Here is a 12340-nt window from a genome sequence, read left to right on the forward strand (position 1 = left end):
TGAGGCGAAGAGAGAGGAGAACGGAGGGGAAGAGTGTGAAAGGGGGAGCTGAGAGAGAAGGAGGGGGGCTGCAACAAGATGAAAAGGGAATAAATAAATTTTTTAAAAGAAAATGCTTCCATAAGATCTAGCTACAGGACATTTTCTTGATTAGTGATTGATGAAGGAAGGCTCAGCCCATTGTGGGTGTGGCCACTGCTGGGCTGGTGGTCCTGAGTTCTGTAAGAAAGCAGGCTGAGCAAGCTATTGAGAACAAAGGCAGGAAGCAGCACCCTCCATGGCCTCTGTCTGCATCAGCTCCTGCCTCCAGGTTCCTGCTGGCTCTGAGTTCCTGTCCTGACTTCCTTTGAACATGAGCAGTGATTTGGAAGCATAAGCCAAATAAACCCTTTCCTCCCAAGATGCTCTAGTCATGGTGTTTCATCACAGCAATAGGAACCTAACTAAGACAGCTAGTCAGCACAAGGCACCCTTCTCACAGCTTTTAAGATCCCTTCCTGGACAGCTAAGCATCTCAGCGTCCGTGCCTGCCTATGGTGACGGTCCTCAGACGCTAAGCATCTCAGCGTCCGTGCCTGCCTATGGTGACGGTCCTCAGACGCTAAGCATCTCAGCATCCGTGCCTGACTATGGTGACGGTCCTCAGACGCTAAGCATCTCAGCGTCCGTGCCTGCCTATGGTGACGGTCCTCAGACGCTAAGCATCTCAGCGTCCGTGCCTGCCTATGGTGACGGTCCTCAGACGCTAAGCATCTCAGCATCCGTGCCTGCCTATGGTGACGGTCCTCAGACGCTAAGCATCTCAGCATCCGTGCCTGCCTATGGTGACGGTCCTCAGACGCTAAGCATCTCAGCGTCCGTGCCTGCCTATGGTGACGGCCCTCAGACGCTAAGCATCTCAGCGTCCGTGCCTGCCTATGGTGACGGCCCTCAGACGCTAAGCATCTCAGCGTCTGTGCCTGCCTATGGTGACGGTCCTCAGACGCTAAGCATCTCAGCGTCCGTGCCTGCCTATGGTGACGGCCCTCAGACGCTAAGCATCTCAGCGTCCGTGCCTGCCTATGGTGACGGTCCTCAGACCCAGCAGTGTGCAGGTCCCTGTTCACTTTTTTTTTTTCATTTTATAGTTTTGTTGGTTCTGGTAGCACTAAGGCTAGGAGGCAACCCCCATGCCACTTCGCAACATCCTGGCTGTCAGTTCAGTTTTCCACAGGTAAATTCTTAAGTGTCCACTCACAGGACGGTCAATGAGTTCTCTCTATAATTAAATCATACCTATATATATATATATATATAGTTCTTTTAATCTATATATGTTATATGCATATTATGACATATTTAACATATGTCCACATACAACCCTCATATGTAGTACCATGTATGTGCAACCCCATATATAGGGCCACATATGTAAAACTCTGTATATAGTACCGTATACGTACTGCCCATATATAGTGCCATATGTGTGTCCAGCTTCGTATATAATGCCATATATGTTCAACACCATATACAGCAGCATATAGGCGCAGTCCTATATATAGTATCATATACATGTATGTGACCTCATATATAATGCTCTATGTGTGCAATATCATATATAATACCATATACGCACAGCTCCATACATAGTACCATATATGTGCAGCCCCATGTATAGTGCCATATATATGTGCAACCTCATATATAGTGCCATATATACCCATCATATATAATACCATATATGCACAGCTCCATACATAGTGCCATATATGTGCAGCCCCATGTATAGTGCCATATATATGTGCAGCCTCATGTATAGTGCCATATATACCCATCATATATAATACCATATATGCACAGCTCCATACATAGTGCCATATATGTGCAACCTCATATATAGTGCCATATATACCCATCATATAGAATACCATATACGCACAGCTCCATACATAGTACCATATATGTGCAACCTCATATATAGTGCCATATATACCCATCATATAGAATACCATATATGCACAGCTCCATACATAGTGCCATATATGTGCAACCTCATATATAGTGCCATATATACCCATCATATATAATACCATATATGCACAGCTCCATACATAGTACCATATATGTGCAACCTCATGTATAGTGCCATATATACCCATCATATATAATACCATATATGCACAGCTCCATACATAGTGCCATATATGTGCAGCCTCATATATAGTGCCATATATACCCATCATATATAATACCATATATGCACAGCTCCATACATAGTGCCATATATGTGCAGCCTCATATATAGTGCCATATATACCCATCATATATAATACCATATATGCACAGCTCCATACATAGTACCATATATGTGCAGCCCCATGTATAGTGCCATATATATGTGCAACCTCATGTATAGTGCCATATATACCCATCATATAGAATACCATATATATGCACAGCTCCACATGTAGTGCCATATACAGCCCCTTTCCTGTAGAGACCTTCATTTTACCTGCTATATGCATAAGCCAGATGTTTCTGTTTCTTTTCCAGGTAATCAACTAATTCATTGCAGAAACCATATTTGGGAGTTCAAGGAAAATATGCTACGTTTAAAAAACAAAAGTGAAAATAATCACCAAAATCTAATGCAAGTCTTAGATCAAGTGAAGCATAAAACCACGCACTCAGAAAAATCATCAGAAGGCTTACGTACGTACTGCTTCTGCCTCTGTGAATGCTCATGTGTTTTACATGAACTTGGGGGTTTAGGCTTAGTGCTTCTCACTCTAGGTCACTTTCTTCCCATACACAACCCAACCAACACTGCTCGTTCCATCTCGAGGCACGCAGAGCTCACGCAAGGCACACGGACGATGCACTTTCCCCACACCCACCACCACACTGGTTTCCCGTGTCTTCTCTGAATCCTCCCCATTCCATGATCCAGTCAACAGACGCAGCCAGAAGCCCTGCAGGAGGCCCGTCCCTCCTCCTGCAACAAGCAATCCTTCAGCCTCACCGCCCATGTATCTTTCCGTCATCGCCTCTACCACACTGGTACCTTTAGTGCGAGTCCCCACTTTGTTCATCTTTCTCAAAGCCATAAGAGGGATTATGTAGGAATGGTGTGATTAGAATTGCTGAGTATTAAGGAGCTACAAAAACACTTTTTAAGTTACGAACTTTAATGAAGGGGTCACCAACAAGGTGGCAGGGCCGCCGATCACAGCTCTTTTTATCCATGCTCCTTGGCCAGGTCTGCTGGCCTCTGGTATATAGCTCACAGTGCTGGGCTGAAATTAAACACTGCCTTACAAGCGACGCCCATCAATAACCATCAAGCTACACCATATAGATTTATGATAACAATAATTTGCATATCATTCCTTGAGCACTAAGTCCTTGAATGAATTTACCAGCCGTTATTTATTTTAAAGTTATATTGGGGCCTGGAGAGATGGCTCAGCAGTTCAGAGTGCCTCTTGTCCTCCCAGAGAACCAGAGTTCTATTCCCAACACCCACTTCAGGAGCTGGGACTCCAGCTCCAAGGGAATCTTATGTCGTCTTAAGGCCACAGCAGGCGCCTCAAACATGGATGCACGCTAAGGCGTGCTCCCCAACTCCCGCCTCACGAGTAAAAATTTTTAAAAATTAAAGTTTGCATCTCCACCAGAGAGAGAACATATCACTGTGAACTCAGGGACATTCCTTTCTCTTCCAGTGAACACACTGAGTGAGGAGGAAGCGCTTCCTAGCATCTTTGACTGCTTAAGATTCTTCCTTCCTCATCTAAGGACGGCAGGAAAAGTTTACCCAGATATAGCCATCGGCAAAGGGAGAGCAGGAGGTAAGGGCGGTTAGACTCTGAAAACCAAACTCAAGTATGTTGCTCTTTGGAGGAATCAATGTCTTAGGTTTCAGTTAGCATTCAAAATGATGGGTTTCATTGTGAGGTGTGTGTGTGTGTGTGTGTGTGTGTGTGTGTGTGTGTGTGTGTATCATCTCTCTCTGGTTGTATTTGTCCCCTTGCTACCTTCCCCTGTGCGCCCCCACACCCCACACGCTGGCTCCCACCTTCGCTTTCCTCCAAGAAATCCCTCTACATTTCATGGTCTAGTTTTTAAGTGTGAAGCTGTAAGACACTGGTAATGTTGGCTCCCGGCCATCAGGTTTGAGTTTTGAGGAAATTAGTGACTTGAATTCAAGTTCAATTTTATTACAGATGATTGGAAAATTAATTGACATATGTCCAGCACACCTGAAGCATTTGCTAAGTGCTAAGCAAAGTGTTTTCCTTTGCTTGGATAAACCTGTTGTTACCTGGTGATCTTCCAAGTATTTTTTGTTTTGTTCTGGTTTGGCTTTTGGTTTTTGGTTTTCACGTTCTCATGAATCAATATTAGCCTAAGATTTTTTTAAAGAGAAGAAGGCTATTTTTCCATTTGGGGTCTTTTCTCTTTAGACAGGGTCTTACTATGTAACCCAGGCTGGCCTTAAACTCACAATGCTCATGCTGCCTCCTGAGTCCTGGGCTTACAGCCATGCATCACCACTCCATGGAGAAGAGGGGGCGTTTGAGCTTAGCCTCCAAGAGTGAGTTCGGGGTTATCATATACAACAGACACTGCAAGAAGAAGCAGAGCCATTGGGCCAAATCTCAGAATTCTGATCGTCCCCCAAGTCTTATTCATTCCAGTGAGTGGGTGACCAGGGTCAGGCCCCTGGACTGCCTGAATCTACATAGGGCTTTGCCGGAATAGATCCATGTTTGTATATGTGAGTTCTTGCACTACGGTGGCAGAACGCAGGATCTGTGACAGAGACGGCATGGCACAACAGCCGAAAGTCTATACCATCTAACCTGTCACAGAAAAGATTCAACAGTCCCTGGACAAGCCAGGTCCTTGGGAATAAGTACATATCACACTTCTGGCATATTGCCTAAGCCTGGAGTGTGAAGATGGTAGTACCATGAGGCTGAGGCTGAGGCTGAGCTAGACAGACTCAAGGGCCCTTTTTTTTTTTTCTTTAGCTCATATTGTAAACATTTCTAATTCCATCAGAACCCACTTCAGGGTATTTTGAATGGTGTGTGTATTTGTGTGTGTGTGTGTGTGTGAGAGAGAGAGAGAGAGAGAGAGAGAGAGAGAGAGAGAGAGAGAGAGAGAGAGAATATGAGAACGATAGTCTACAGAAGTTAAAAGGCAAAGGAACATACATAAGTATAACTATAAACAGTGGGGAAACCGGAGCTGACAAGACAAGGCTGGTGTGGTACTTAGACACCAGACATGAGGGTGACCAAAACTGCCCACAGAGGCATGCTTCTTGTCTAGATCACATGGAGCCTGAAATGACTTCATTCACATTTTCCACAAAGACAGTATTTCAGAGTATCTTTTCTTCTTGGGACTCCAGCACCTCCCCAGGAAGAGGACAGGAGAGCCAGCCCTTGTGGGACGATGCACACTGAGTTAGATAGGTAAACGCTGTATTAACGAAGGAAAACTGTTTCCTTTTATTTTCTCAAACAGCAGAATTCTCCAACATAAGAACACTTTGCAGTCTGATGCACTTATACACAGTGTTAGCATACTGCCCCCAGTCTGCCTAGCAACCTATGATGTCATTACCTGCCTGCCACAAGGTAGGCCAGCTAACCAGGATATAAAGGGACAAACCCACCTTACCTCATCTCTCGCTCTCTTGCCCTCTTGCCTCTCTCTTACCTCTTACCTTCCTCTCGTGTTCCCCCCCTTCTCTGGGGTGCCCCTCCCCTATAACAAACATCTCCATATCATATCTGTTGCCTGGCGTCTTCTTTTTAATCATTACACATGGTCCACTGCAAATGACAGAAAATAAAAAACTAAGGCATAAAGCAACACTGTGCAGTGTTTCTATAGTATGGCTCAAAATGCTCCTTTTGAGGAGTGCAAGCCCAGCTCGCTCACAGGGGTCAGTGTGAATGGATGGCAAACCAGAGCTTGCTCCATGTTTGTACCCCTGTCTGCAGTTTCTTTCGCACTGGGGATTACCACCATTGACAGAGGGAACTACACCTACCTGAAGCAAACGCTGACCTCTGTCCTCTCCAGAATGACACCTGCAGAAGAGAAGGACTCAGTGGTGATTGTCTCTGTTCCAGATGTACGTATGGGAAACAATGCTCCTTGCCCCTCCCTATAACCTCCAAAGGCCCCTCAACACCAGCCACGATTCCATTACAAGTATTTCTTTCCATCACTTAAAGGAAGCAATCCACAGATGCCCTTGAGAGAGTCTAGGTAAAATATTTAGTACTTGTTTGGTACCACTGAAAAGAACTATATATGTAAACACGAATCTTATGTGAGAGCCATAAGACTTAATTTCACTTAACACAGGATGCTTGGATTTGGTAAGATATAGAAATTATTAAATTTAATTATAAAACTCAATTAATTTAATTTTAATAGTAAATTTCAAATAGAATATCAAAACTGTTACTGAGAAGGTCTACCTAGCTCAATAAAAGTACCAGGAAATACTGTTAGCTGAAGGCTCCTGGGCCTGAGGGACTGCAGAGAATTTTTCTAGACATTATTTATAACCTGCATAACATCTTTGTAAAGTGTGTGTCATTATCCCAATTTTATTTATTCTTTTATTTTTAAAGTACTCATCTTCCTTTTATTTGTTATTTAAAGCAATTTTTAAATTTATATATACTTTGATCAAATTCTTTCCCTCCCCCAAGTCCTTCCAGATCCTTTCCCCTTCTCTACCCACCCGAATTTAAGTTATTTCTCAAGAAAAAAATCTGAATACAACAACAAACCCCCCAAAACTAAAAAAAAAAAAAAAAAAAAACAAGATAAAACACCACTACCATCACCACCACCCCAACACAACACACACACACACACACACATACATACACACACACACAACACACACACACATACATACACACACATACACACACACAACACACACATACACACACACACAACACACACATACACACACACATACACACACATACATACACACACATACACACACACACATACACACACATACACACACACACACACACACACACACACACAACACACATGCACACACCCTGTGGAGCCCTTTATATGTTGGTCAGCTCCTGAACATAAGGCTGTCCTGGTATGATTGGCATACTCAGTGTCGCTGTATTGGAGAGAACTGACTTTCTCTCTCCCAGCAGGTGTACCTGACAGTTCAGTTGCTAACCTTTGCCCTAATAGTTAGGCATTCATTCTTTTTTTTTTTTTTTTTTAACTATAATAAGATAAAACAAAAACTATCACATCAAATTTGGACCAAACAAACCAAGAGAGGGAAAAGAGCCCAAAAGAAGGCTCAAGAATCAGAGACCCACGCATTCTCCCCCTCAGGAATCCCACAGAAACACAACATTGGAAGCCATAATATATACACAGAGGACCTGGTGCAGACACGTATCAGCCCCGCGCACGCCACCTCAGTCTCTGTGAGCTCATGTGAGCTTCGTTCGTGTTGACTTAGAGGCCTTGTTCTCCTGGTGCCCCCCACTCCCTCCGGCTCTTACACTTTTTCTGGCTCCTCTTCCAGGGGGCTCTCTGAGCTCTGAGGGGTAGGATAAATGAAAGAACAAGGGCTTAAAGAAGGCACCTTGCCCAGTAACAAATAGATTCGAGTGTAGTTCCCGCCAATGGCCACATTGGGTTCTATTTCAGCCCCCACCCATAATGGTGATCACCTTTACCTTTTGAATTTTTGAGTAAAACCATATTAGTGACGTATTAGTAGGACAGACTTTTAGTGGGGGAGAAGTTGGCAACATGTATCACATTTTAAAATCCAAATTCTGGGAGCTTGGCCTTAGGAGATAGGCAGGTGTCTGAACCCAGTGACAACATGGGAGCCCCGCGAGCTGGTCAGGGGCTCAGACTGTGCCTGTGTGGTCACCCTAATAACAGCTGCTCCGCCTCCTGCCCTGTGGCCCGTCTGTGAGATCAGGGTGGTGTCGCAGGACTTTTGAGGCTGATATGAATTAGCTAATGTATTTTGCATGTCTGTGCTCAGAGTAGTGCTTGGCTCAGAACACATGTCAGATACACGATCATACTAAGGGTTTTCATTTTAGTAGCATTCCATACTTTGACACACGGAGAAGTATGCAGTATTTTCTGTCAAGTAAGGTGTTTTTTTTTTTTAAATAAAAGTGTATATTTTATATTTCTCTTAGAGAGTGAAAACACTAGAAACAATTATGTCATGATGACATTTCACATAAATTCCATGTAGCGAAAGTATTGTATTAATAAAACCACAGGCGCCCTTAGTTTGTGTGATTTCTCTTCTTTTCAGACTGATGAAGGTTATTTGAAGTCTGTTATCGACATGGTTAAAACCAAGTAAGTATTTCCAGGTAAATTTCACACCAGCCACTTTTACTCTTATGTTCTACTCGTTCATGTCCAATTGCATTATTACTTGTTTGTCAGCGTCTCTTGAGTGAATCTGTGGCTGTTGGTAGCACCGAAGTGCGCTAAGTGTGCAGACTGCTTATTAGAACTCATGTTTTCTTGCTGTACCTGCCTCCACCTGCACATAGGGAAAAGGAAAGGCTGAACCAGATATAAAAGTGTAAGTAGACTTCTTGGGGCAGTTAAAAGCAGAGAGGTTATGCCTGGCACAGAATCCATCAAAAGGATGCAGAGGTCAAAGGGCAAAGGGCAAGGCTTTTGGAACTTTAAGTATATTTGGGACATAAATATTTGAAGTTAAGTAGGGGTATATGGTAGGCCACAGTGAGATCCCGTACTAGGCTAAGGAAGTTGCAATTGTCTGTTGACCAGGGCCATAAGCCTGGCCAGTGCTCTGAGTCTGGCTAACAGAGTAGCCAGCAGTGATGGCTCACAGTGAGGGTTCATTTACCCCACTTAGTAACTGAAATGGATAAGGCAACAAACAAACAAACAAACAAACAAACAAAACAAAAACAAGTGGGTGGACACTTGACAAGACCACAAGTGGAAAAAACTATCCAATGCATGAGAACACTTGGGGTTTGCTATGTTGTTTCAGAGATAACATAAGTGGGGGCAGCAGAGATGGCTCAGCTGGTAAAGCACTTGGCTTGCAAGCCTGAGGACCAGGGTTCAAATCCACATATGGGAGGCATGGATAGACTCCCCGAGCAAGCTGGCTAGCCAAGCTAGCTGAGCTGGTGAGCTCCCTAAGATTAAGTGAGAGATTCTGCCACAAGGCAGAGAGAGACACCCAAAAACCAACCTCGGGCTTCGTTACACACACAAATGTGGAAACATGCTTATAAACACATACAGACATGGGAAAATCAGTAGCTTCAGAAACTGCTGTATTTTATAGCTGAAAATGAAGAGCATAAGAAAATTATGTGAGAATAGTATGGTGTCAATGCAGGACACTTTGAATAATCGTGTTTAAATGATGACAGTGCGATAAATGGTTTATTTTATTTTGTGTGTGTGAAGATCTGTGTGCATGAGTGTGGAAGATGGGTGTGGTGTGTTTGTATGCAGTGTGTACACATGTGTAGGAGTGAGCCACCTGTACACACGTGGAGGCCAGGGGAGGATTTCAGGCATCCTGCCTTATCATACTGTGCCTCACACATTTTGAGACAGGGCATTTAACGGTACCCGGAACTAGACTGACAGCCAGCAAACCCCAGGAATGGCCCCATCCCTGCTCTCCAGCAGTGCTGGGGTTACAAGGGTGCACATGGCCATGCCTGGCTTTTAGCGTGGCTTCTGGCATCCAAGCTCAGGGCTTCAAGCTTGCACAGCAAGCAGTTTTACTTTATGACCCATCCTCCCAGCTCAACGCGCACCCCCCCTCCTCCCGTTCAGGGCAATGCATTATAGAATTCATGATTTAAAAATTTTAGTGATGAGACCTAGGGTGTGTTTTGTTTGCAGTCCTGGGATCAGTCCCAAACACCAGCTTTTTTCCAAGTGATTGCCTCTCAGTTATTATGTCAGCTAATGTAAATATATCCATTTTCAATCCATGCTTAATTTCATAAAGCTCAGCCAGAGCATTTCTGTCCAGTTCTTCTAGGGTGATGAGGAAACGCTTTAGATTTGAATTGATTGTGAATTTGGAACTGTCCGATAATTTTTGAAGCACTCATTTTAGATACATAAAGTTTTATTGGGACTAAAGATAACTGCATTTTGTACAAAACCATCCTATTGCAAGATTTCCTGTGCATCATACTGTGAAGACGGCCGTTTGCTTATGATGCTGACTGTCTATTCTGGAGAAATCATCTCAAGGACTTTTGATACAACATAAACAAACGCGCCAGAAAAGTTTCCCAAAAAACTCCTAGAAAACTTACTACCCAGTACTGAAGAAATTACATCTCTCTCAGTCTGTAAGAGGAAATTATGCCACCAACTGGGAAGAACTGGGAAGTTCTTTTTCTTTTGGTGCCTTACGGTTTGGGGCGATGGCTGTCTGCAGTGTAAACTTCATATTAGCCTCCACAGCGCAAGATTTTCTATGAGAGTGGATACTGAAGTTTCATGTGATTTTTTTTTGTCTCTATTCAACTCCTATACATACCATAAAGTTGTATAATTTCATTTTAAAATTATACACTGTTCTTTATTTTCATTCCCAGCCAACATAACCCCCTTATTCTTTTCTTCTTTATGAGTATAAGTAGTTTTACTCTCTGAGGGAATATTTGAATTAGTTCTTTTAAGGTTTACATTAGAAGCTGGATGTAGCAGCAGACTATATGATCCTAGTACTTTAGAGGAAAAGGCAGGAAGACCAGCCATAGTCATTGTTAAAAAGTCCACGCAGTAGAGTGAGCCAGGCCAAGTCTAGCTAGCCCTTTAGCTTACCTTGAGAAAGTGCACTGCCTTTGGATGGGGCCCTTTGTAATGTATCCATTCAGAAAGTGACTGATGGAGTTGTTTTCTTACTGTAACCATTCTTTCTCCCCTCTTGACTATCAAAGGATGCCTCTGACTGAAACCTTAAGGAAATTCACAGTAACTATAATCCTGTGGGGAAATTGTTTGATATTTTGTATTCTAATGTTTATTTTTCTGTGTTTATAATATGGGGACCATTCATGCCGTGGTTTGTGCATGGAAGTCAGTGGACACCTCCGGTGTGTTTGGTTCCCTTTTCCACCTTTATGTGGGTTCCAGAGATGGAACTTGGGTCGATGGCTTGTGGGACAAGTGTCTTTCCCTCGCTGAGCCATTTTGCTGGCCCATATATTTTAGTTTTCCTGCTATGTCTTTCATTAGTCTAGGAATCCTTTGGCTAGGAAACAGTACTGGCATGTTACTGGTGTCAGGTAGCAACCTGTGAGATAACCCGAGTCAGTATGTTATATGGGCAAGTGTAAGGGAGGTGTTTTTAGGTTTGGTAACTTTAAGGAATTCAACTGTATTGGTGGCATTCAGCCTTCTTTGCTCCCATTTATAGATTCAAAAGGCAAGTGCAGTCTGGATCCTTAGAGGTCATTTCGATCCCCACCTTTTTTTATCCGAGTGTGTTGCTGGAGAAGAAAACATACAAGGTACAGGAAAGGTAGGACAAAGAACAGGACCTGAAAAATGTGGCATGCTGAGGATGTCCTGGAAGGGGCACCTGGGAGGTAGCAACTCCAGTACAGTGAGGGTGGCGCGGGGGGATGGGGGGGGGGGGGGGCGGGGCAGGGGCAGGGGCAGCGCTGTCTGTGAATCACCGTCTGAGTCCTAGTTCAATAACATTAACTTGGTAGCATGAGCCCAGCCATAGTATCAGTCCGTGAAAATGGGCAAAAGATACATATGAGGATCCCCCAGCCTTCCTATTCTGAATCTGCCAGCACGCTGTTGGTTATGTTTTGCTCCTGTTTACAGACAACAATTAGAAACACAGTGGAGGGGGTGGGGAAGCCTGGGATTTGAACTCACTGCTCCTGGAAGCTACTCCCAACTTTTCTATGCACTAGTCATTTTAGACAGGAAAATTGGCTTTTCCCCTTTAATTTCCTCAACTTTGCCAATACAGTCAATAAAATAGTATAGATACAGAGTGTTTAGTCATTTGGAAGTTACAGGAATAAAAATGACAGTATTTATGAAAGAATACCAAAAGGTTGAAACTTTTAAATACAGACAAATGCTTATGTATTTCTGTAATAGATATTAAGGTATTGTGGGAAATGTATTGAGTTGATTCCCCCCCCCAAAAAAAATAATAATAAAGGGAAAGGCTTGTCAGAAATCTCTCCCTGAGAACCTGTTATTCATTCATATTATATCGTACTGTATGTACTGTGTCCGAATCTCACACTGCATC

The 12340-nt window shown here is 43.4% G+C and overlaps 1 protein-coding gene across 1 annotated transcript in view; it reads left to right on the forward strand.

Annotated features, from left to right (window-relative positions):
• The window catches only part of Mgat4d (MGAT4 family member D), a 39675-nt gene that overhangs the window by 8755 nt on the left and 18580 nt on the right, over window positions 1-12340 (forward strand). The window contains exons 3-7 of the mRNA XM_051169323.1: window positions 2533-2685; window positions 3684-3830; window positions 6000-6133; window positions 8351-8397; window positions 11480-11584. Coding sequence (XP_051025280.1) covers window positions 2533-2685; window positions 3684-3830; window positions 6000-6133; window positions 8351-8397; window positions 11480-11584 — 586 coding nt within the window. The remainder of the gene's footprint in view (window positions 1-2532; window positions 2686-3683; window positions 3831-5999; window positions 6134-8350; window positions 8398-11479; window positions 11585-12340) is intronic.

Source organism: Acomys russatus, chromosome 26 (genome assembly GCF_903995435.1).
Source record: "Acomys russatus chromosome 26, mAcoRus1.1, whole genome shotgun sequence".
Lineage (NCBI taxonomy): Eukaryota > Metazoa > Chordata > Mammalia > Rodentia > Muridae > Acomys > Acomys russatus.